Source organism: Bison bison, unplaced genomic scaffold, assembly GCF_000754665.1.
Source record: "Bison bison bison isolate TAMUID 2011002044 unplaced genomic scaffold, Bison_UMD1.0 scf7180017864330, whole genome shotgun sequence".
NCBI classification, from domain to species: domain Eukaryota; kingdom Metazoa; phylum Chordata; class Mammalia; order Artiodactyla; family Bovidae; genus Bison; species Bison bison.
In genome coordinates this window covers 7,381,863-7,405,380 of record NW_011494902.1, presented here as the reverse complement: position 1 = coordinate 7,405,380, position 23,518 = coordinate 7,381,863, and the positions used below count along the sequence as shown (strand labels likewise).

General features: G+C 33.3%; 1 protein-coding gene across 6 annotated transcripts in view; it reads right to left on the bottom strand.

The window, feature by feature from the left end:
* Positions 1 to 870: 870 nt before the first annotated feature.
* Positions 871 to 23,518, bottom strand: part of SPOPL (speckle-type POZ protein-like) — a 58,849-nt gene continuing 36,201 nt past the window's right edge. For 2 of the 6 annotated variants that reach the window (XM_010853676.1, XM_010853678.1), the window contains 10 exons: positions 22,044 to 22,180; positions 21,741 to 21,862; positions 21,317 to 21,468; positions 19,277 to 19,404; positions 13,046 to 13,223; positions 12,910 to 12,965; positions 11,821 to 11,943; positions 8,654 to 8,796; positions 8,511 to 8,564; positions 871 to 5,158 (listed from right to left, as the gene is read on the bottom strand). In XM_010853676.1, the coding sequence (XP_010851978.1) occupies positions 5,014 to 5,158; positions 8,511 to 8,564; positions 8,654 to 8,796; positions 11,821 to 11,943; positions 12,910 to 12,965; positions 13,046 to 13,223; positions 19,277 to 19,404; positions 21,317 to 21,468; positions 21,741 to 21,862; positions 22,044 to 22,180 (1,238 nt within the window). In that variant the 3' untranslated portion in view covers positions 871 to 5,013. Of the gene's footprint in view, positions 5,159 to 8,510; positions 8,565 to 8,653; positions 8,797 to 11,820; positions 11,944 to 12,909; positions 12,966 to 13,045; positions 13,224 to 17,528; positions 17,626 to 19,276; positions 19,405 to 21,316; positions 21,469 to 21,740; positions 21,863 to 22,043; positions 22,181 to 23,518 lie in introns of those variants that run through there. The other 4 variants (XM_010853679.1, XM_010853682.1, XM_010853677.1 and 1 more) reach the window with 4 other exon arrangements.

Here is a 23,518-nt window from a genome sequence, read left to right as displayed (position 1 = left end):
CTTACTGTAGTTGTATAGGTAATATTTAAGTGTTTCAACCCTTTTATTAAGGATAATTCAGTGTGTGTGTATGTGTGTGTTGAGTATATAGACTTTTCACTGTACATTTCTGTCACTTTGGCCATATATGTGTGTATGTTTGTATGTAAATTTTTTGCCACATTTTGTGGCATATGGGATCCTAGTTTCCTCACCAGGGAGAGAAGCCACGCCCCCTGTATTGGAAGGCAGAGTCTTAACCACTGGATAGCTAAGAAGTTCTTGGCCATAATTTTTAAGCACTAATTATGTTGCTGCTACCAAGCTGGCCCAGTAATATGCTGTCCAAAAGTTGCTCTTTTTGACAGCAGCAAATAATTAGTTGAAATTAAAAAGGGGTAGGAGGACCAGGGAAAGGAAATATTTAAGTGCTACATTAAATTACATAATATGAGCATTAAGTCACTCAAGAAAGGTGGTGAAAAGTGAAAGTCGCTCAGTCGTGTCTGACTCTTTGTGACCCCATGGACTGTAGCCCACCAAGCTCTTCTGTCCATGGAATTCTCCAGGCAAGAATACTGGAGTGGGTTGCCATTCCTTTCTCCAGGGGATCTTCCCTACCCAGGCACTGAACCTGGTCTCCTGCATTGAAGGCAGATTCTTTACCATCTGAGCCACGAGGGAAGCAAATACACACATATGCAATACCCCCAGGAACAGGTCTTTAGTAGGTTCCAAAAAAACACTAGCTTCCCTATGTAGAAAAGACAATTACTATGCATAATTCTAAAGGTTACCACATCAAATACATAGCTCTTCTTGTAAAACATCACAGTAATCTGAAAAAGAATCATTCATACTTTTCAAATAAACACAAAATAAACCAAATAATTCTGAATAAGTAGTAACAACTTTATTTTAACTCAACGTGCTGAAATGCAAAAAATATTTTCAGCAACAAGATACAAAAAGTATGTATCTCATCATTGACATCAGCTTGATTAAAAATGAGGCTGAAAAGTTCAATGTGTCTTTATACATTTGAATCTTGAAAATCAATTCCCCCCAGAACTAATTTTTAAATAATTTCAGCAGACTTTTATTTTCAAAAATGGGACTCAAATTATATTTTCATTCTAAAAAACTGAAGGCAAAAATTAACTGGGTTACAGTATACAATGATAAACTCTAACAACAAAAAAAGATTTAAATATAAGAATTCTTTTTCAAACGTAAAGTCCACATACTGCAAACAGAAGACACGGTGTGGTGATTTCATTCTTAGTGAAGAGGAAATCTCGCATGGTAGGCACTCAATATTTGTTCAACTGCACCTAAAATTTACATCATTCCATTTTAACACTTAAACAAAGTAGAGCTCATAATCTGTATAAAAGAGGTTTGCAAAATACTCTTATGTGTGCTGAAAGTGCTGTCTTTATAATCTGAAAACACTAAAACCCACCCACCCACCTTGTTTTCCAAGAATACACTGAATATTTTCATTTTACCCATCAAAGAGCATGAACATCCAACTCAGAATAATTCATCTCTTCAAGCAGACTTGGCTTTGAGAAAAGCTTGCTGAGTTGGACTTAAACAAAACAACTTACTGAAGTCCCTAGTGTTCTATTTTAGTTAACACTAGGAAGCATACAAAGATTCTGCTTAGATTTTGAATTTATGCACAAAACTTAAATGGGTAAATAAATTAGTCAATTACATGTCTGGCAATTTAAGCTCTAACTTAAATTTAGTTTAAAAGTAAAACATTAATGTTCATGACAAATTTTTAAGAGATCTTCATTATATTTTTAAACTCAATTTCAAAACTGATGTCCTAAAAAGGCACTGTTTTCACATTTCATCATGCAGTAAATTGGTCACATTTCTGAGAATTATAATTTCCTCAATTGTCCCCCCAAATAAAGCACATTTAAATGGAATACATTTCAACTAACCTAAACTTTCAACATTTAACTGAGTCCTATTTTCAGAAATTCACTTTTGAACATACCACACACAAATCCAAGCAAATATACATAAACACACATACACACGCACACACACATGCCTAATGACCACATAATACATGCAAGGATCTCCAATTACTATTTCAAGACAATGACACATGAGTATTCAAGGAGGTAACAATGGCAGGCCATATGTGATGGCACCTTCATATTTGTGCTCCAAATATCGATACACACTAAAATTAAAAAATGAAAAAGGCACAAATATAGTGTTTCTGTATCTCAATCTAAAGAACAGTTCTCCAATGGTTACTTTTATAATATGTAACGTTAAGACCAGTAACTACTTTTCTAAGAAAGAGCTGTTTAGGTGACAAAAGGGAAACAGGAGCAGGCTTTAGTTCAAAAGGCAACACTGCTTTGAACAAAATCTGTGTCTACTGAAAACCATGTGTATAGTTGTTTTTTTTTTAAAGGCTATTAGAACACTCATTTCAGAATACATTAACAGTTTTACAATGCCTCAAGAACCCACAATACCAAAAATATACATAATAAATAAAAAAAATAAATCAACTACCATGTGATTCTGTTAATATAATTGGTAGGCATTAAATTATCTGAAAAGTGGACATTTCTACAAACGTGGATATCCTTACAGCACAGTGTTTGACATTTTTGGTACAAAATGTGTTACCAAACTAAAAAAAAATCTTTATAATAAAACCCTTCAGATTTGCAATAAACACAAAAGTAAGGGTAAGCTGAAATGTACATTATAGATGTTACCACTGAAGTCACTATGGTTAGAAATGTAGATTCAAGCAGTGAATTAATTCACAATGCATCTGTGTGCATTTGATATAAATGGATACACCAGTATTTTTTTTTTTTTTTTTTTAATATGTGACAACAAAATTCTAGGGCCTGAGAGAGCAATTTTTTTCTTCTAAGACCCTGGCAAAATCTCAAATCCTTAAAGTGTGTATGTATGTGTTTTTTTTTTTTAAGCTGCACACTGTAAATTTAAAAGGCTCAATCTTATGGTTTAGCTAAGAAGTGAATTTCTGCTCCTTGTAATACTCTTACATAGTTTTCTACTCCCTATAATACTCTTACACAGGACAGAGTCCATTCATATCTAAGAATCCTTCTTCTATCCCAAGGTAGTCTTTCAATATTAAATTTAACTTAATACAACAAAGACTCAAACTACAAAAGAAGAAATGAAGATATCTGAAAATACCATCTTTTCAAACTTCAGTTTGATGTGGATAACAAATGGTTATTTGACAGTGTTTGTTCAATGTAAATACGAATCATTCTTGGCATATTAGGATTCAGTAAATACCTAATAGAAAACAAAAATAATATCTATTTTAAAACTTTAGCTTCATTTTTTTCCCATTTGCCCTAACTTCAAAAACTAAATAAACAAATTATACAAATTTTAATCTGGAGAATAGTTACATAGGTAAATATATAATATATGCATTCTTTTTTCCAGTGACACACTTTTTCCCCTTGTGGTCAAACACAAATCTTGCCTAAGAAGCATACTACCACTGTTACAGGAAATCCGATGCAGGGCTTGACACTGATCACTCCTGCTTCGCCATGACAATGCACTAGAACAGACCTCTGCTGTGAACAAACTGAAGATATGTATGTGTTTAAAGCTAAAATTCATTTGTAATAAAGAACTGGCCTGTGAAAAGCAGTTTATAAACAGTTTATCCTGTTCACATTATGCATTATTTCAATTATCATCCACAATGTTGGTACAGTTACTGAGATAGACAGGAGAAACCTCGGGAGGAAAAAAGGTTTCAGAGTGTAGCCTGACATATTCTAAGGGTCCTCTCCTTTGGTCTTCACATAATAACAGTTCACTGTTTTTAGAAGGAGAGTAGACTGCCTAGGATTCATTTACTGTTCAGGTGCCTTCTCTAAAGTGTGATCAAACAGTAGTAAATTCAATAATGAATGTCTGAAAGTCAAACCAATGTAACTGTAATTGGGAATATCTTTCTTATCTATTATCACAAACATCCCAGTTGCCTCCATCTTTCTTAAAAAATTCTTTCAAAAGTTAAGACAATTAATAATACCACATCAATTCCCTCAAAAGAAAGAAAAAAAAAAAGTACCATTTAGCATATAAAAATTACACATTAAAAGTGCATATATATCTTCTTAATTGGCCCAGTCATTAAATTTACATTTGGTCATCCTTACTTCTAACATATAGAATTCTTCATGTAAATGTAGGTCACTATAAATTAAAAAAAAAATAATTCAGCACTAAACATGCTTTCTTCTTATTGAAATCTTAACCTCAATCAGTTCTCAATCATTGTAAACTTGGATAAATTCACAAAGAAACACAAGTAAAGGTTTGTTATGCTTCTCTTAGTTTGCTGGACAATTAACATACAAACATCACAAATTTCACTAAAAATTTGGGCCAATTCATTGCATATTTGCCCCCTGAAAAGAAAAATAAATTAGAACTGAAGCAGTGTATTGCCATAACTTACCCTGAAGGTAAGCAGGTTCTCCTGTATTTATAGAACGTAGACTAGAAACATTACCAGTCATCTCCAACACAAGTGCTTTTTTAAAGGAAAACCTAGTTTTAAACTTTTAGTACAGGACAAACCCTACAAAACTCATCTGCCTTTCTCAAACTAATGGAAGATCTTTTTGAAACTTACTATCTTCAGTTATCAATATTACTGCATTATGGAGCTAGTGCAATCCTGCATAGCCTTGGTCACAATGACAAGGCACAATAAAAAAATTAAAGTATTATATGAACAAGAGAAGTCACAGAAGATAATTTAAGGCCTTGAAGTGAATTAGAGTATAATCAGTCTAATTTAAAGCTGAAGAATAAACCATAAATTATCCACCTGAAATGCAAGCAATATGCTTTTTCAGCTTCTGTTCTGTGGACAAGACAACAGAAACAACTCTCGCTTATGGTTTGTGTATTAGAATCCTTCTGGACCTGGAGGAGTAAAAGTCAATTCCATTTTTCTACAGTTCATGGAAGGTTTCAAGACTGTTTTAGCCGTTTTCGTGGAATACCAAACTGTGGACACTGTGCAGATGCTAGTGCTCGGAAGGCTTCTGCTACCAAATGTGGGTGAGAATGAATCATGGACTTCCACCCAGATGTTTCCATTATGTCCGCTGCTTGGCTGAAAAATAAAAGTAAGAGATGTTTACTAAGGAGTACTTTTCAAAATGCATTGTTACACTGTCATTTTTTTTTTTTTAATTTACAGATTTCAAAATTCTGTCCCCCTATGTATTCACACCACTTGAATTCATTAAAATATCATCTTTACCTTATTGGTATTTTCTGTTGTAACTGAAACTGTTCAATTTTTCTGCAAATTCTACTCTCCTGAAGTGTATGACACTTGTCTGCAGAGCTCTACTCCCACTGTTACCATTTCTACACTCACTCTTTCAAGAGCTCCTTTCTCCAGCTCTTACACACAGGTTTTCTCTAGAGTTCCAAGTTTTGCCCTCTATTCTTCTTTAGAATTCACTGTTCATCTTATCTCAGCCACTTTCACAATTTTAACTATCATACTCAACAATGATAAACAGTGATTTGCTAAGTCCTAGGCCTCCCACAAGGTCTGTCCCCAACCACCTGTTTTCTTTACTTGGACATGCCTTGAAAACCGTAAATTTCAGAATGAGGATAAGAACTCAACATGTCTCTCTTGAGCCCCAAATTCTTCCTCTCTCATTTCCAATAAGCTAATGCTTCCATCATCACCCAGTGATTCAAGTCAGAAACCTGGGAGTCACCCTAGATGCCATCCTTTCCAATCAACCATTAAAGCCCTATTTGAATTCCCAAAGGTATCCTGAATCCCTAGTTAAGGCCCACAACATCTCATGCTTGAATTATTATCAGTCTCCTAATTTGTCTTCTACTCTCCTATCATGCTCTTCTCAAACCAGCTTCCATGCTACCTCAGTAATAAACACCTTAAAAAGGTCTTCTTCTGTTGTTCTCCAATGCCAGTACACAGGTTCTTTAGAAAGAGAAATCAGAAACAAAGTTTCCCAGTTCTTCCCCCTAGCTTTCTACCTCCCATTCCATGCTTTGGCACTGTGTAAAATATTAATAATAACAACAACAGCAATACTGAACTGTTTATTGTTAAAGGATGTACAACATGCTCTGAGTTAACACAGTTACTCAAGCAATAAATCTAGTTATCCTTGCTTGTCTCCTGTCTTCTCTCCTTTCTACCTACCTACCATCCAAATAATACCCAAATGTTATAGACTGTCCATTCAAAATATTATATCCTTTTATTTCTTTCTAGCCCCACTATCACTAATCAAGTCAAATTTTTACCTTCATCTCTTGCCTGGACTATCTTCAATACCTTTCTAACTGGCCTACCTATACATAACCATGCTCCTTAATTACCACCAGCACCTCAACCTCCCCACGCTCAAGCATGTGGAGAGACTGCTAAAACAAACACCCGATCACATTCTACTCTAGGTTAAACTCTTTTACTGTATGACCATCCTCTTTGAATAATGTCTAAAAGCCCTAATGTTATTTAGATGGCCTTCCATGATCTGATCTTTGACTTTTTTCCCCAGCTTCTCATACTCCTCATCCCCATACTCTTCTTTCTTATCTTTAAACCGTTGCACGCCTGTATCTTTTTTTTTTTCCTGGGACATACCTTTCCACCTCTTCCCTCTTCTTCACCGAGGTAACTTCTACTAATACTTCAGGTCTTTATACAACAATTCTTCAAAAGGACTTTCTCTGACACTTAGGTCAGGTCCTTTTGCTATGTGCTCAGATGGGTATGCTCTGTCTTACCTATTATTACACTTTATTTCAACTACTTTGTTTAGTTCCTATATATCTCCTGCTAAACCATAAACTCTAGGAAGGCATGAAAAACATATATTGTGTTCATAAATATCTGTCAAATGAATGATCTACTATTGCTTCATGCATCTATACTTAGATTCAAGCGATGCTTTCTGTCTGCAATGCCTCTTATTTCCTCCTCAGTTCTGCTTATTTCTATTCAGATTTTAAGACAAAGCTCAGTCATCTTTACGTCTAAACCTCCAGCCTTAGTTGTGTCCTGAACATACCCTTCTTTATGACATTACTTACCATATTATAATGAAATATGCATGGATGTGTTTCTGTTATTAGATAAATTTCTTAAGAACAAGGATTTTTCCTCATACTTGTTTCTATATGCAGCACCTCAGCATAGTGCTTGACACAAAACTGATGCTAGGCATTTAGTTTAGTTTGCTGAACTAAACATTAGCTAATAACAATTAAAAAATTTGCCTGACATCAAATTACCAGTGTACTTTCACATTTATAATTTCAACTCGCTGTTTAGAATCACACAGATTGCTAATATGCCTGATATTTTCATTGATTTAATTCAACAAGTATCTATTGATGGTCTCTATGTACACCATAGTTTCTACATGGGATACAGAATAAGCTTATATTTTTTTGACATTGTAAAATATTTTAACAGACTAAAATCAGAGATTGAATGTGGCAAAGTATGAAGCATCACTAAATTATCATTCGATTTTTTTTAATATACAGACTAGCTAGTAAAAGTATTCACTCATTTTTACCTTCAGAAAACAGAATTCACGAACTATTAAGAATTCAGTTAACTAACTTCAAATCTATCAAAACAGATGAAAGCAAGGGAATTGTAAGTCAAACATTCATTTTCTTGTCTTTGACACAATCTTTTTTTAATTTCTTACATCAATTTTTGATAATTTCCAAGAACAGAGTTTAATGGTACATAGGTAAAAACTAATCAAAAGCAGATGCAAATTCTTCAACCTACTGACTCTCCTTTTGATTCTGAGTAACTGCAAAGAGTAAAAAAGTCACTCAAAAAATGAGTGAAGAAGGGGGAAAAAAAGGGAATAATAAATTCTCATGGTTATGTCATTCTGAAGATTCAGGCTTAGAAAGATGTCACGACTACCCTGCTCCTTACCAGTTTTACCAGGGGAAAGATCAAATTGCTACCATTTATGGAAGGCTAGGTAATTAACCTAATGCAGATGTGATGCAAGGTACCTGGCTGCCCTAAGAAGCAGTGGCACTCAAATGTCAAGACTTTTCAGGTAAACCTGGAGGGTACATTTCCTCATAGGATAAAATAAATATTTCCCACATTTTTAGAAATGCTTTCTGAAGGGGCAGGCACAAGGTCTCTAGTAGTCACTGAAATACCTGGACTGAGCCACATGCTAATGTGAACATATATGCTTAAGAAAAGACAGTGTCCATCCCAGTTCACATTACAAGCTGATCTACAAGGGAGCATAGCCTCAAGAATCCACTACATGGTTAAAGTATTATTTTTTTAAACTGGCAGTTTGCTTCATGTCATTAATATCTGGATTCATACTTATTGTAGATGAACAAAAGGCTATGCAACAAACACTTAATTTCATGTATGCAGATCAACTTTAAGTCAGAAACTGATGTCATCTTACTTGCTGTTCCAGTTTTTCCCATCTTTACACCCAAGCTGTCGAAGTACACTGCACCTGCATTGAAGATTTAAACACACTTAAGAAAAAGTCAGGTGAAAAACTGTTGAAGGTGTCATGTCCACTGAAATACAAGCACAGCTTACCTATTAATAAAGTCTATGGCTTGTGCTTTCAATTGTTCTGCACTGTGCAAATCTGCAAGGACAAGGGTATCAGCAACATTTTCTACTGAGAGGTTACTACACAAAGCTTCTTCACACATGACCTTCAGCCGTTCCAGTGCATACTATCCAGAAAGGAAAACACAAAATTAAACATTTATTCAAAACTGCCAAGTTCTAAATACATGATATTTAAAGCATATTACACATCGAACTGAGGGTACTTTAAAAGTTTTTATTTTAAATATAAAGAAAGTATGAGTTACTGTATTCAAGATAAAGACTACTTTTTCTTAAGAAATTTCTATCTTAAGAAAATTTCTATCTAGTTCAAGATAGAGGATGAACTGTCAACCCACTCCAGTATTCTTGACTGGAGAATCCCGTGGACAGAGCAGCCTGGAGGGCTGAAGTCCAAAGGGACAGACTGAGTGACTGAGCACACACGCAAGGTATAGTGTATTTTTAAAAAAGAGTTTCTTTAAAATCCTCTTAGTACTCAAAAAACAAACAAACAAAAATACCTTTATTACTTAATACTCTTAATGAGTATATTTCTCTTTTCTAATATTTTAAACACCAGTCAGGACACAGCATATTGTCACTACTTAATCCTGAAGAAAAATGATAAAGCTTAATACTCAAAACCATAACTTGTATTTGACATACATGTGAAGAGAACATACTTGGCAGCTTTACTGAGGTATAACTGGCATACAATAAAATGCACATATTTGAAGTTTATACAGCCACATAACCATCATTAAATCAAGAGTGAACATAGTCATTATCCCCCAAATTTCCTTCTACCTCTTTGTAATCCTTTCTTACCCCACCTCAGGCAAGACCTCTGATATGTTTTCTACTGCTAGAATTCACATTTTCTGAAGTCTTCTATAAAAGAAATCATACAATTTGCACTTGTATTTATCTGGCTTCCAGCAATTATAATTATTTTAAGATTCATGCATGCTGTTGTCTGTGTATCAATAGTTCTACACTTTTTACTGCTCAGTGGTATCCCATTGATCTGTTGATGAACATTTGGGTGTTTCCAGTTTTTAGCCGTTACAAATAAAGCTGCTACAAACATTCATATGTCATTAAACAGGCATATGCTGTCTTTTCCCTTGAGTATAAACCTATAAATAAATGCACTGGATAATATGGTTAAGTGTAAAACTTTAAAAAAATTGCCAAACGGTCTTTCAAAGTGGTTGTATCATTTTACACTCTCATAAGCAGTATATGAGAGTCCACATCCTTGACCATACTTTGTATGCTTTTAATAATTTTAGCTGTTGTAACAATCATAGATGTATCTCATGGTGGTTTTAACTTATACTACACTAATGAGGTTGAGCATCTTTTGATATACTGAATGGACATTATTTTAAGAAGTGTCTATTCAAATATTTTTAGTTTTAGAAATAACTGTGTTTACTTATAATTGTTTTGAGAGTTCTTTATGTAGTCTGAATATGAAAGACCTTTATCATATATATCCTGGATAAAAGTTGTTCATCAGTTATGCTTTGCAAATATGTTCTTCCAGTCTGTGGCTAGTCTTTTTATTCACCTGTGTCTTCTGAAGAAGTTTTAAATTTCATTGAAGCCCAAGTTATCAGTTTTCCTTTTATATATTTTTGGTGTCATAGCCAAGAAGTCTTTGCCTAATGTAAGACTTTAAAGACATTCTCCTGTATTTTCTTTTAGAAGTTTAAGATTTTTTTAGGTTTATAATCTAATCTGTGTTACTTTTTGAATATGATGTGAAGTACACATACAGAATTCGGTTTTTTCAAGAGTTCAACCACAGTTCATCTTCTTGGGTACAGACTACCAATTCCTACAGCACCATGTACTGAAAAGACTATCGTTTCTCCAATCAACTATCCTTGCACTTTCATCAAAAATTATAGAGTCGTACATGTGACAGTCTATTTCTGTACTGTCTATTCTGTTTCAATGAGTTGTCTATCTTGTCACCAATACAACCGTGTCTTAAATACTAAAGCTTTATGAGTTCTCCATTTTATTAATAGTGTTTTTCAAAGTTATCTGATTATTCTAGGTCCCTGCACTTGTATATAGAATTTTAAAACAGCTTGTCAATTTGTACCCCTCATCCCTGCAAAGGCAGGTTAGGATTTTGATACTGACTTGCTGCTTCTCCTAATCAAAAGAGAAGTGCATTGTCCATTAACAAGACTTTCTCTCCATTTACTGAAGTGTACCTGAATTTCTATTATCAGTATATTGTAATATTCAGCATACAGGTCTTGAACATCTTTTGTCAGACTCATGTCTACGTGTTTTGTATTTTGCATTCCATTATAATGGCATTTATACATTTAAATTCTGAGACAGTTACAGATTTGAATAAGCTATAAGAAATAAGAAAGCTATAAGCTATAAGAAATAAGATTCCATATACACTTGTCCCAGTTTCTCCCTATGGTAACATTTTTCAAAATGAGTATGATTATCACTATAAATACATATTCATGCAAACACATACAGACATATACATGGACAGAAGCAGCATGGATATTAGTACTTTTGGAGAAAGCTCCCAATGAGCTTTAGCATTTTCAGGATTGAGAACTACTGACTTTGAAATCTCCTGCCACTTTTACACTGTTTCCCTATCTTCAAGAATTTAGCACTGTGAAAGAACATTACAAAATAAGATGTTTTTTTTCTCTATATCCTTGTATTAAAAAATAAATCTATGAATACAGGATTAAATTAGAAAAAATACACAATATTTTCTTCCTTTTTTATAGATGAACATCATGCAATGTATCTTAAGACTATCTCAAAATTGCAATAAATTATTTGCACTACTGCATGTGTTCTCATAAAACAGAGTAAAGATACACTCAAAACTACTGTGTCTGAGTTAACATTCCATTTGCTCCATATACTCTAAATCAGCTCAAGATATTTTTATGTCTTACTGATTTAAAATTTTTTCATTTCCATATTATCCCACTGTGTTATTTCATAATACTCTCAAGAGGCATCCTCAAATAGTATAAATTAATTCAATACTTCAAGTTATTGAGGGTTCTCATTTGACGATAGCTTTCTAGATATGTCAAGCTTGAGGACATTTTTCAGCTCTTTAAGACCTAATTACTTACTTTGTCTGCAGCTGCCAACAAGTTGTCAGCCATTTTGTCAAGGTTTGGCGCTTTCCCTGTGTAAATGAATCTCATCATTTCTTTAAAAACCTCAGGGTCTACATCATTTATTTCCACTCGATTCTGGTATTGAAAACACAAAAAATGTTGTATTTCAAAAAAGCACATAGATAATGAACCAGAGCAAAACTGACAATAGTTTAAAAGCCCAAAATCTGCACTTAAGCAATGTACAACTCAAATATTCATTAAAGTATATTTTAAAAGTTAAGCAGGCAGGTCTAAGAAGAAGTATACCAAGTCAAGCACTACCATGTAGAAATAGAAACCCCAGTTTCTCAGTTAAAAAGTCAAATATAAATAAAAACAAATGTGTAAGGTCAAACTAAATATATCTTTATTCAGTTTCTGACCTCTATCTTAGAGGAAGATGGCTATTAACTTTTTTTGTTCCTCTAGTTCTTTAGGGAGGAAAAAGCTGAGCCACGTAAATAAACTTAGGAAGGAGTTGCCCAGTTGGCGCACATGTAATACAACCAGCAAAAATCAATCTCTGGTCTTTAGTCTGATTACATTTCAAAATGGCAGATAAAAGAGAAATATCTGGGAAAACCAAATGGGTAGTATTACAGTTCAAGTAGACTAATAATAACATCATTTATGTCCTTTATTAAATATAATACACTTATTCTGATTATAGTGGTAAAAAGAATGTAGGAATTGTTTCTGTTCTAGAAAACAAATTCCAAAATCAACTCAAAAGTCTGGAAATAAGGAATATACACCTTAACCGGAGAACTCTCAAATAGGTATGGATCAGAACAGTCCTTTCAGATAGCTATCCTTTTTTAATAACAAATACTCACTTATTTTGCTATTGTGACACACCACAATAGCAATAGCTGTTATTTGGAATGTTAGCCCACATTAAGCTAAATCTATTTTTCTACTACAGAACCCATTTCACCCCATCCTCTTATTTCTTTCTAAAATCCTAACAATAAGAACATGTACTGTTACTTGTAAAATATACATTCCAAAATTCTACATGTATATAAATTAGATGTGAGCCCTTTAAACAAGGTTTACCTTTTTACTTTCTTCCATTTCATGTTCAAACATGGCATTAAAAACTGGGGATCGAGCTGTAACAAGATTAAGCATCATTATTTAATGCAAAAATTTATGAAAGAAATGTAATATGTTACTCAAAAGTAGAAAGTACCTGCAAGAACAGATTTATGAGCTTTAAATTCTTGTCCTCTCACAAAAAAACTGCAATCTGTAAATCTTGTGTTTTCCCAGAGATTACCTAAATCTTCTGCTAGTCGGCATTCAGGTACCTTTAACATATTTGTATTAGTATGTCCTGATATATTTACTGAATCTTGGACCACACTCACCTAATAAAAAAAAGAACAGCAAGAAAAAATACTTTCATAAATTAATATCAGTAGTAAGCTACTAAGTTTCAACCTAAACATCATTAAAATCACGTAGAAAATTCAATGTACTCCGTATCAAAAATGCTAACATTTGGGAACTGAATTTAAAGTCACAAATTAAAAGAGAGAAATGATACAGAAAAAAAAAATTGAAACGAATTAGATCATTTTAAGTGACATTTTATGTAAATAAATGGCTTACTGATTTCTGAGAATGCTCAGTTATTAAAGTAATCACAAAAACTATTTCTCAACAACAAAAAAAGGTCATAATATAATTCCAAATTCAAATAGGAGAAAATACTTTTCTGAGGAGAAAGAAATTTAATTTTTTATTTCCTCACATTACAGAACTATCAATATTTAAAGTTTATTGAACATATAATAAACACAGCATAACACTTATGACATTTTAGAATATTTTAAAATGTTGTTTAAAACTACAGACTATAATATGCAATTTGGGCAGCATTTTAAGTATAAGTATTGTCCCTACATGTTTCAATGCTAATAACACTGATTTAAATATCTAGTAATATTGATTTAAATTTTAAAGTATAAGGATTCTCATAAAACAATGTAATTATTAATGTTCATGGAAATCTTTCATTAAAAAAACAGAACAATATAACTTAGTTCGATTCAAAGACCTTTAATTTATCTATGAAATAATCAATAAATAAACGTTGGTATGATTAAAACCAACAGTGGAAACAAGTGTCAGGCTTTATTTTTTTGGGCTCCAAAATCACTGCAGATGGTGACTGCAGCCATGAAATTAAAAGACGCTTACTCCTTGGAAGGAAAGTTATGACCAACTTAGATAGCATATTAAAAAGCAGAGACATTAGTTTGCCAACAAAGGTCCATCTAGTCAAGGCTATGGTTTTTCCAGTAGTCACGTATGGATGTGAGAGTTGGATGGTGAAGAAAGCTGAGCGCCGAAGAATTGATGCTTTTGAACTGTGGTGTTGGACAAGACTCTTGAGAGTCCCTTGGACTTCAAGGAGATCCAACCAGTCCATTCTGAAGGAGATCAGTCCTGGGTGTTCATTGGAAGGACTGATGCTAAAGCTGAAACTCCAATACTTTGGCCACCTCATGTGAAGAGTTGACTCACTGGAAAAGACCCTAATGTTGGGAGGGGTTGGGGGCAGGAGGAGAAGGGGATGACAGAGGATGAGATGGCTGGATGGCATCACCAACTCGATGGACATGAGTTTGAGTGAACTCCGGGAGCTGGTGATGGACAGGGAGGCCTGGCGTGCTGCGATTCATGGGGTCGCAAAGAGTCGGATACGACTGAGTGACTGAACTGAACTGATGATTAAAACTTTGCTTTTACATGGAGCCCAACATAATATGGATTAAATTATTTCTCATTAAAGATGACTATATTTTAAATGAAATCTTAAAACACCACTAAGTTTGGCACAAACTTTAAGAAAAGGAATACACTATTAATATTACTAGAAATTTCATATTATATTTAATAAGTGGAAGAAAATACTACCTCAACTGGTAAGGCAAATGTTTCAGAGTAAATGAACCATCTTTCACAAAAAATGCTGTTTTAAGCTGCTAAATTTTGTGGTTGTTTGTTATGCAGCAATAGATGACTGTTAATTTAAAGCTGTATTTCATAAGGTTTTCTTTAATTAATAGTATTGGTATGTATATGGACAAATAAACTGTAGAAATTGTACACTAGAAATGGATAAAATGGACCAAATTACTAACATGCTAAGAAAGTATAATAATAGTCTAATATAAAATGCTTGAGAATATTAAGTCTCATTAGTCCTTACTCACCTAGATGTAATAACATCTATTTCATACGAATGAACAAACACTATTTTCTGAGGATATTCTCATTAACCATTTTGTTTTCCTGATTTTACTAATCTTTTTGAAAACATGTCATAAAAATCATCTAATCCAATCACCTTATTTTATTAAAAAATTTGAAAAAGTGAGATCCAGAGAAGATAACTAAAGCATCCTAAACCCACTGCTAGTCAGTATCAGAGGAAGACTAGACCTACATTCCCAGATTCCCTTTTTTAGCATTCTTTGCAAATGGCAACCCACTCCAGTGTAGTTGCCTGGAGAATCCCAGGGACGGCGGAGCCTGGTGGGCTGCTATCTATGGGGTCGCACAGAGTTGGACACGACTGAAGTGACTTAGCAGCAGCAGCACTATATAGTCAGAGAAGGCAATGGCACCCCACTCCAGTACTCTTGCCTGGAAAATCCCATGGACGGAGGAGCCTGGTAGGCTGTAGTCCATGGGGTTGCTAAGAGTCGGACATGACTGAGCGACTTCACTTTCACGCACTGGAGAAGGAAATGGCAACCCACTCCAGTGTTCTTGCCTGGAGAATCCCAGGGGCAGCGGAGCCGAGTCAGACTCGACTGAAGCGACTTAGCAGCAGCAGCAGTATTAATACTTTAATGCAGTTATAGCTCTGAAGGGATTTATTGCAACAATCTTGCAAGAAGTTTTTTCAAGCACAGGAGCTAAGACATTATACATACAAATGAGTCCTCCAATAAAAATTCTTCTATTAACTTTTAACTATTCAAATTGTTTCTAAAATTTTACAAATTACAAAACGGGAAAAATCTTCAGTAATTCTTACCTGATTGCTGTTATATCATACATTATAACTTAATGATACTTAAATAAAAAATACTGGTATCACTATTCAGGGTTTAGTCAAGGGTCACAAAGACACTATTCACTTGTTCATATCAGCACTGCTCTTGTAACTTCTAGTGAGCAAAAGCTGGAGTGAATTGAACAGTTCAATTACTTGCATAAAGTACGTAGGATGTAGTGGAGTCATAAGAATGTGATCATATTTAAATTTAGGAAAAGATTTCTTAAGTTCTATTTATTGTTTAATAATCCTAACTCAAAACAATATATTTAATGTGTAAGTTTCACAAAAATCAGGTGATAGAAGGAAAAAAGATTAAAAAAAGATATTTCATACATATTGATGTTATATTTGACTATATATAATCGTAATTCATAAGAAATTATATTATTGGCATACACATCTACATATAATTATCACAGCAGCCACAAATTTTAAGTAAGACAGAATTAACGTTTCATATACTCTGAAGAGTATTCAAGGGACTACAGAGCAGAAATTAATGATCTAATTTAAACTGTTATGCAATGAGTTGTGATGATTATTTTTTCTAATACCTATAATAAAGAAATTGGTAAAATTTTAGCTTTTTCTAGTACATATTCAAATATAGGTAATGAACATTCTTATGAATGGAACTTAAGAGTAAAAAAAAATTCAGAAGAAAGGCTGAGATTCTTTTCTGAAGTGGTTGTTCTTTCAAAATAAAATGACAAATGCACAATAATCAAAACTGACAAATGCTGCAAAGTAATACCTCAAACCCCTCTGACAGCTCTTTTTCAAATCTGCTTTTGGCTCAACTCTGAGGATATAATTCAGACTAAAGATGAGCATGTGCAGGCTCTAATCAGCTATGACTGTCCTAGAAATCTGGGTCTCCTCTAGTGTGGAATTAAGGTGACTACTGGTTCCTATTTTTAAAATTGTCTCGATTCTCTAAACAAATTGTAAAGACTAGCTAGGAATTTACAAAGGTGCATAGTACTACAAATCTTAATGCTCTAATCAACTATTGAACCATCCCTCACACTGGCTCTAAAATGAGAAACTTCTAAGTAGTCCAATTTCATATCATTTTCCTGAATAGTGGGTCTTAAACTTTCTGGCTTTCAAATATAGGTATCCTTTTTTAGAAACTGGGTGATAGAAATATGGTTGTCAATTTTCCATTCTGTCATTTTTAGAGAATAAAACACAACTCCCATCCATTACCAAAAGTATATTAAAACAGAAAGGATAACTTAGTAACAGAAAAATAGGAGGAAAGAAAATTCTAAATGAATTTTTTTAATTTTATGAAAAATTCATTACCTATATTATCTATCTGTATATAGAGTCTTCTGTTTACCACAGACTAGCATGGATCTACAGATTGAGACTATTTAAAATCTGTTGGATTCCAAAAGATAAATTAATCTAACCAATTTTCTATTTTTCCTACTTATTCTTCAATTCCTGTTTTCTGCATCACTTTGGAAAAGCAGCAGCAGAAAGAACTGTTTACACTGACAGAAACTTCTAGCTCTGGCTACTTGATTCACAGGACTTGCAAGATTACTTATGTCTTGCACAAAAGGGTAGCACCAAACTGCCTTACCTGTCTACAGCACCACTTGCAGGGGAGGGGGAGGAGGCAGTTCTTTAGGTAGGGCAGTGCAATGCTTCCTCCTCTTCTGCAAGCAGTGCTGGAGATGCTGTAGAAGGAAGGGCATCAATGAGAGGTATGGAAGAAACGGTGGAGGGCATGAGGAAAGTTTGTTCAAAGCCCACCTATGTTATATACAGTGCCCAAGGTATCAATGTCTCTATCAGTAAAGGTATGTATTATAGTATCTAACACTAAATGTGATCAACTTAAAATGTATGTCACTGGTGGATTCTATTTTTAGGAGATGACTAGCATGTAAAATTTAGCATGTAGATAAAAAATATACTTCAAAAACATGTATCAAAATAAATCTTAGTTTCAGCCTTCATTCTGAATTTTTTAGTTGTCTAGGTTCCAATAAAATATACTTAGGGAAGCATACTTTAGTAAACAATATTTCAATTCTAAAAACAGAAACAGTTTCTTAAAATTCACAAAACGACTTTTAGCTGCAGTAGGTAGATTTTTTTTTCCTTAATTGGATTACATAGCCTTTAATGTCCTTTAAATTCTATGATTATGTGATTAAAATAAATTAATATGTTGAAATTTAGGATAACTACTAAAATTCTGAAAATATTCTATATTAAGAATGCTTAAATAACACACCCTATAATTATTTAAATACTACTTAGAATATCTCTCTATTGGCAACAAATGCTTTAGTGTGTATTTTTATCAAATTATTTAATGATAAGCTCTGCTCAAGACACTTGTGCTATGTGCATTATCAACCAAATAATAGTATTCATAACAAATTCATCTTATAGTTCATTTAACTTGTCTAAGTGAAAATAAGATGCATTCCATTTGCACTATGTAGTCTCTGGGGCCATATTTCAATTATTCTTCTGACACAGCATAATGACATATAATTAATTTGTAATCCTGCCAAGAAATTTTACACATTTTCTATAAGAAGCGTCAAGCTAATTCAGTAGCAGTTAAGTAAGTTATTGTGCTTTTAAGACACTCATCTGTCTAAAATAACCTACTGAAACATATTTAATGTTGAGGTTACCCAATCATTTCAACAATTCATATAGATAAAGCTATGTAATAACAATGACAGAAGCTAGTTCAAGCCTCAAATTAAGACAAATCATAAGTGTAAATTATTGGAAGGGGCAATGCTAGCAACTTTCAAAAGATGGCATTTCATGCATATGATTATATCATATATTTGACAACAAAAGTGTAGCTTAAAAATTTTGAGATGCCATTATTTATAATGCTAACATCTGTTTGAATAAGTGAACAAAAAGCTTCCCAATCTTTTCTCAGGCACTTTCACTACCATGCAAGTATGGATTCAAACTGATAAGCCACTATATTTAATATCATCAATCTGAATATGACAAAAAATGCTGGCCATTTAGAATTATTCAGAATGAAGAAGATATTTAGAAATTTTCATATAAAGTCATACACATTCAGAGTCTTTGTATGAGGAAGTATGTGATAGTATAACTGTATAAACAATTTATAGCTAACGATAGGACTTTTTTCAGGCTGGCTACTATACTGATTTCTAAGAACTTGTTAGCTTTTACTTTTAGAATATTTATATAAAACCTTGCCAATTATACCAGTTAGTTAATTTAAAAAGTGCAATCAATATTGTTCTAGTGCATGTTTTTGCTTTACTACTAAATATAACCAAACACTGAGTTCCTTGAATAAAAAAATGTACCCACCTCACAAAATAATGTAAGCTTGTCATCTGGTAAAAGACCATTAGCTTCATCAAGCAAAAAATCTCTTCGAATGAATTTTTTAAAACCCCAGTCCTTCCCTTGTACAAATCGATATGCTCTTTGGCTTTCTGGTGGAAAACACAATATAAGTTTAAATAAAACAAGTATTCAAGAAACATTCTGCTAATAATAACAATTAAATGAATGTGCAAAAACAGGACTTGACCAATACATCCATCATATAAATTACAGATATGTGTTTTCATAAGTAAAATGGTAAGAGTCACACTAGATAGAACCAGATCATTTCACAGTACTACCACGAATTCTGGCTATTATCAATGAGCTCACTTCCAGATTCCTAGATATCTAAGTAGAAGAAAAGCCAGATCAAATCTCAAGGAGAAGTAAGAGATCTTTCAAACAATCTAAGCCATTTAATAATAAAGTAGGATCAAAACACATTGGCAAAGGCATAGTATTCATTATCTAATATCAGAACAAGATTAGAAATATTAATTTCTTGCTTCTTCCTTTAAAAAAAGGATGCTCTAAATCACCAGGGCCTTCCTGGTGATAATTCCTGGTGATATGAGCTTTCCTGGGATAACCATCCCACTGATATAAGTTTTATGGAACTAGAGAAAAATCCATTAACTGGAGAAAAAAGCTAAAAAAAAGTCCCCTATCATTGCTTAGGTCTTTAAACATAATCCCATTACCTCTAAAAACAATTTTCATCAAGGTCCACAAGATGGTTTTAGTGTGATGGGTAAAATATTTAATAAATGTCTAAAGTAAATGTTTCTTATGCCTTATATAAACAGGTTAATAACTATATATTATGAAATAAACAAGGTCCTTTCTATATTCACTATTGCTATACAAATTGAAGGTAGAAAACCAGTAATACATCTAATTGAGATACTCCATTTTATGGACTAAATGTATACCATTAAAAGTTTTATGTTGAAACCCTACCCATAGTGTAATGGTATTAAGAGGCCAATGACTGGGATTAGATGAGACTGTGAGGGTAGAGATGCTCATGAATGGGACTAGTGCTCTTATAAGAGACTCCACAAGCTCTGTAGTCCTTTCCACCATGTGAAGACACAATGCAACGTGGGCAGGTCTGTAAGTAGAGCCTTCACTAGAATGTGACCATGCTAGAACTCTGACCTTAGATTCTCGGCCTCTAGATTTGTAAGAAATAAATGTCTGTTGCTTATAGGCCACCCAGTCTTATGCTACTTTCTTACAGCAGCCTGAACTAAGACATCATCTTATCTTACATGTCAGAATTATGAAAATTCATGTGAAACTATGTATTACTTCAGCAAGGAGATATAGTATTTAAAATGTGTTTTGGAGAGTTTTTTTGTAATGATGTTACTTGATTTTGTTAATCCCTTCTAGAAATCACTTAAAATTTAATGCACAATATATTTTCCTACTATACACACTGTACATTTTCTATAATGATCTTTTACTATGAAGTGCCAGGCTACTTTTTCAGCTGGCTATAATTCAGAGGCTTGAACTGAATTTAACAGGTTCTAAGACTAAGAAAAACCGTTTCCTTTCAGTCACTGTTTAGTCCACTGCTCAAAAAAATTACAGTGACAAAATATCAGGGCATTGAAACACCATTCACATTGTTCTTTAGATTTTATTATCTGGCAAAAATGGCAAGGAAGAAAAAGAAATGCTTTCTGAACGCTTATTATATATGCCAGGCACTGAACCAGGTACCTTGTCCTAACAGCAGCTATTTTTACAAGTGAAAAATGAATGTCATTTTAGGACATGAAAAATTTAAATATGATTTAAAACTAATTTTACACGTCTTATGAAGACTTAGTAAAACAACTGTAATTTTACCCTGGCATTTAACATTATCAGCCAAAATGAAATGTTTTTGGTTAAGCAGATTTTAGGAAAAAAAATCCTAAGTTTTTCTAGGGAAAAGTGCAAAAGTCACAGTACATGTACACAGTTACATAAAGACGTCTTCCAGTCAGTTTGGAAATCACTTACCCATTGCTTTTGTTTCTTCCCTTTTAGCATTCAGAAGGGAAAATTTGAATTTTGCTCGAACTTCACTTTTTGGACAGCTGACTAAAAGCAAATATAAGGACAAGTAGTCTTTACTTTCATCATCTAATCCCTTTGGATTTACTCTCAGGCACCTAAAATAAAACAATAGGCTCACATGGAGGAAGATAATAGTTTAAACATTCAAGAGAGACGCAATACTGAAATCATCTATTAAATAATCTAAATAATACAACAGTTTCCTGTCAATATTCTCACAGTTCTTTATAATTCTCTATACTACTAGGAACTTATTATAAATCAAATGTAAAAATCTGACAAATATCCATTTAGAAACTAACAATGAATCTATAAAGTGCTAATGATTACATCAAAAACAAATATCTGAAAAAACCAAAAATCTTACCATTTCATTTTGTCACTGGGGCTAGATGAGAATGTTGAACTTTTTAACACTTCACCCATTTCTTCTCGACAAAAACTGAAGTTATTAATGGTCCACATGTAGGAAAATTTTACTACTTTAACCTGGAACATTCAGAAAACAACTTTTACAATGATGACTTTTACATTCTTGACTTGTCACATGTTGAACATCCTATGACTCATCTCCTAACACTTCTAATAACAATGCTGAAGTGCTTCATAATATTCTCAAAATAGTATACAATATCTAGCATAAAGTAAGGCATTTTTTAATAGCATGTACCTGTGTATAACACCAGCTTTCTGCTATAGGACCGATAGACATATCTCCAGAGAGAGGTGGGGTGGGTTCCCGAGACATTGCCACTTTATTGCAGTCTTCTAAGATGTATGCAATATCCCACACAGGTGAGTACTTTACTACAAAGAAAAGAAGTTTCATTTAATAATGACTAAGTTTAACTGAATCAAGATGGAAGAAGTATTTAAACAGTCATAAAACAATTACTTTCTCAAATTATATTATGAGGAAATGTGATTTCATTTAAATTAATGAAAAATAATTTTTTAAGAAATAAATCATAAGCCTTTATGCCATGTAATACTTGAATCTAAATGAAGTTAATACTTATAGAAGCTATTTTACAAAGGCATACTTAAATAATCACAAATCAAAAATAAAATACTGTAACAGCAAGATCATAAACATAAAAATCACATGGAAACTTACTGACAGCAATGAATATCTGATTCACTTTCCTTCACCTTTCTATTGACATATATGTGAAAATCAAAAGGGTTAGAAAGTTAGAACAGCCCTGGAAACTACAAATATCACTTACTCATCTGTCAGAGCCCAAAGCTTTGATCAACTATAAACAAAGGATGTGACCTAACAGGCAATGCTGAAGAATTATATTTCACAGAACTCTACCTCTATCTCAGACACACAGGTTCTCTGATAAGACTCTGTCCACATCGGTGTTTCCTACCAGATAACATCTACTGTATCATAAAATTTCTTCCCAATTAGCTGTTCTTGAACTATATCCATTTGGACACACAATCATCATAACCTGGCCAGGACATTAGTAACTAGATGATGCTTTCCAATTTGGAGAAGTCTACACAAGAAAGAAGCAAAATCCAAAAGATATACATAATTATTGTACTTTCAGGGGTATGGATGGTTTCAAGATTACATTCTAGTACAAAGATTCAAGTCTGGAGAACTCTTTTTCATTTAAGAATAATTAATGAGCGAAGAAAACCATATGAGTCCTATAAGAAGAAACTACTAAAGGAAAAAAGGGGAGGATTTCATTCAAAATGCAGAATATTTGCTCTGAGTAAGTATTATGCTCCATTAAAGGAATAAGAATCAAGATGGCCCCATTCTTCTTCTCATTGTTAAATACATATAGGAAACAGGATTAATTATTACAGAGTTCTAAGGAGAAAGGGGCTGTAGCAAAAAGATTGTACACTATGTCAGGTTTTTATTCCTTTATGATTAAATTATTTCCCCTTTCAATAATGGCGTCTATACTAATATACTGACCCAAATGTTATTTATGTAGGTTCCTCACATACGGAAGAGTTCCTATTGTATCACATACTTGGAGCACAAAGCAATAAACTAGGGAACCAGCAAAGTAGCCAGACAAGAAAGTCAGGATGATAACACTCAGAATGTTCTATGAGGAGCACTTGTAAGTCACAACGACCATTAAAGGAGACGTGAAGAAGAGTGAAGGT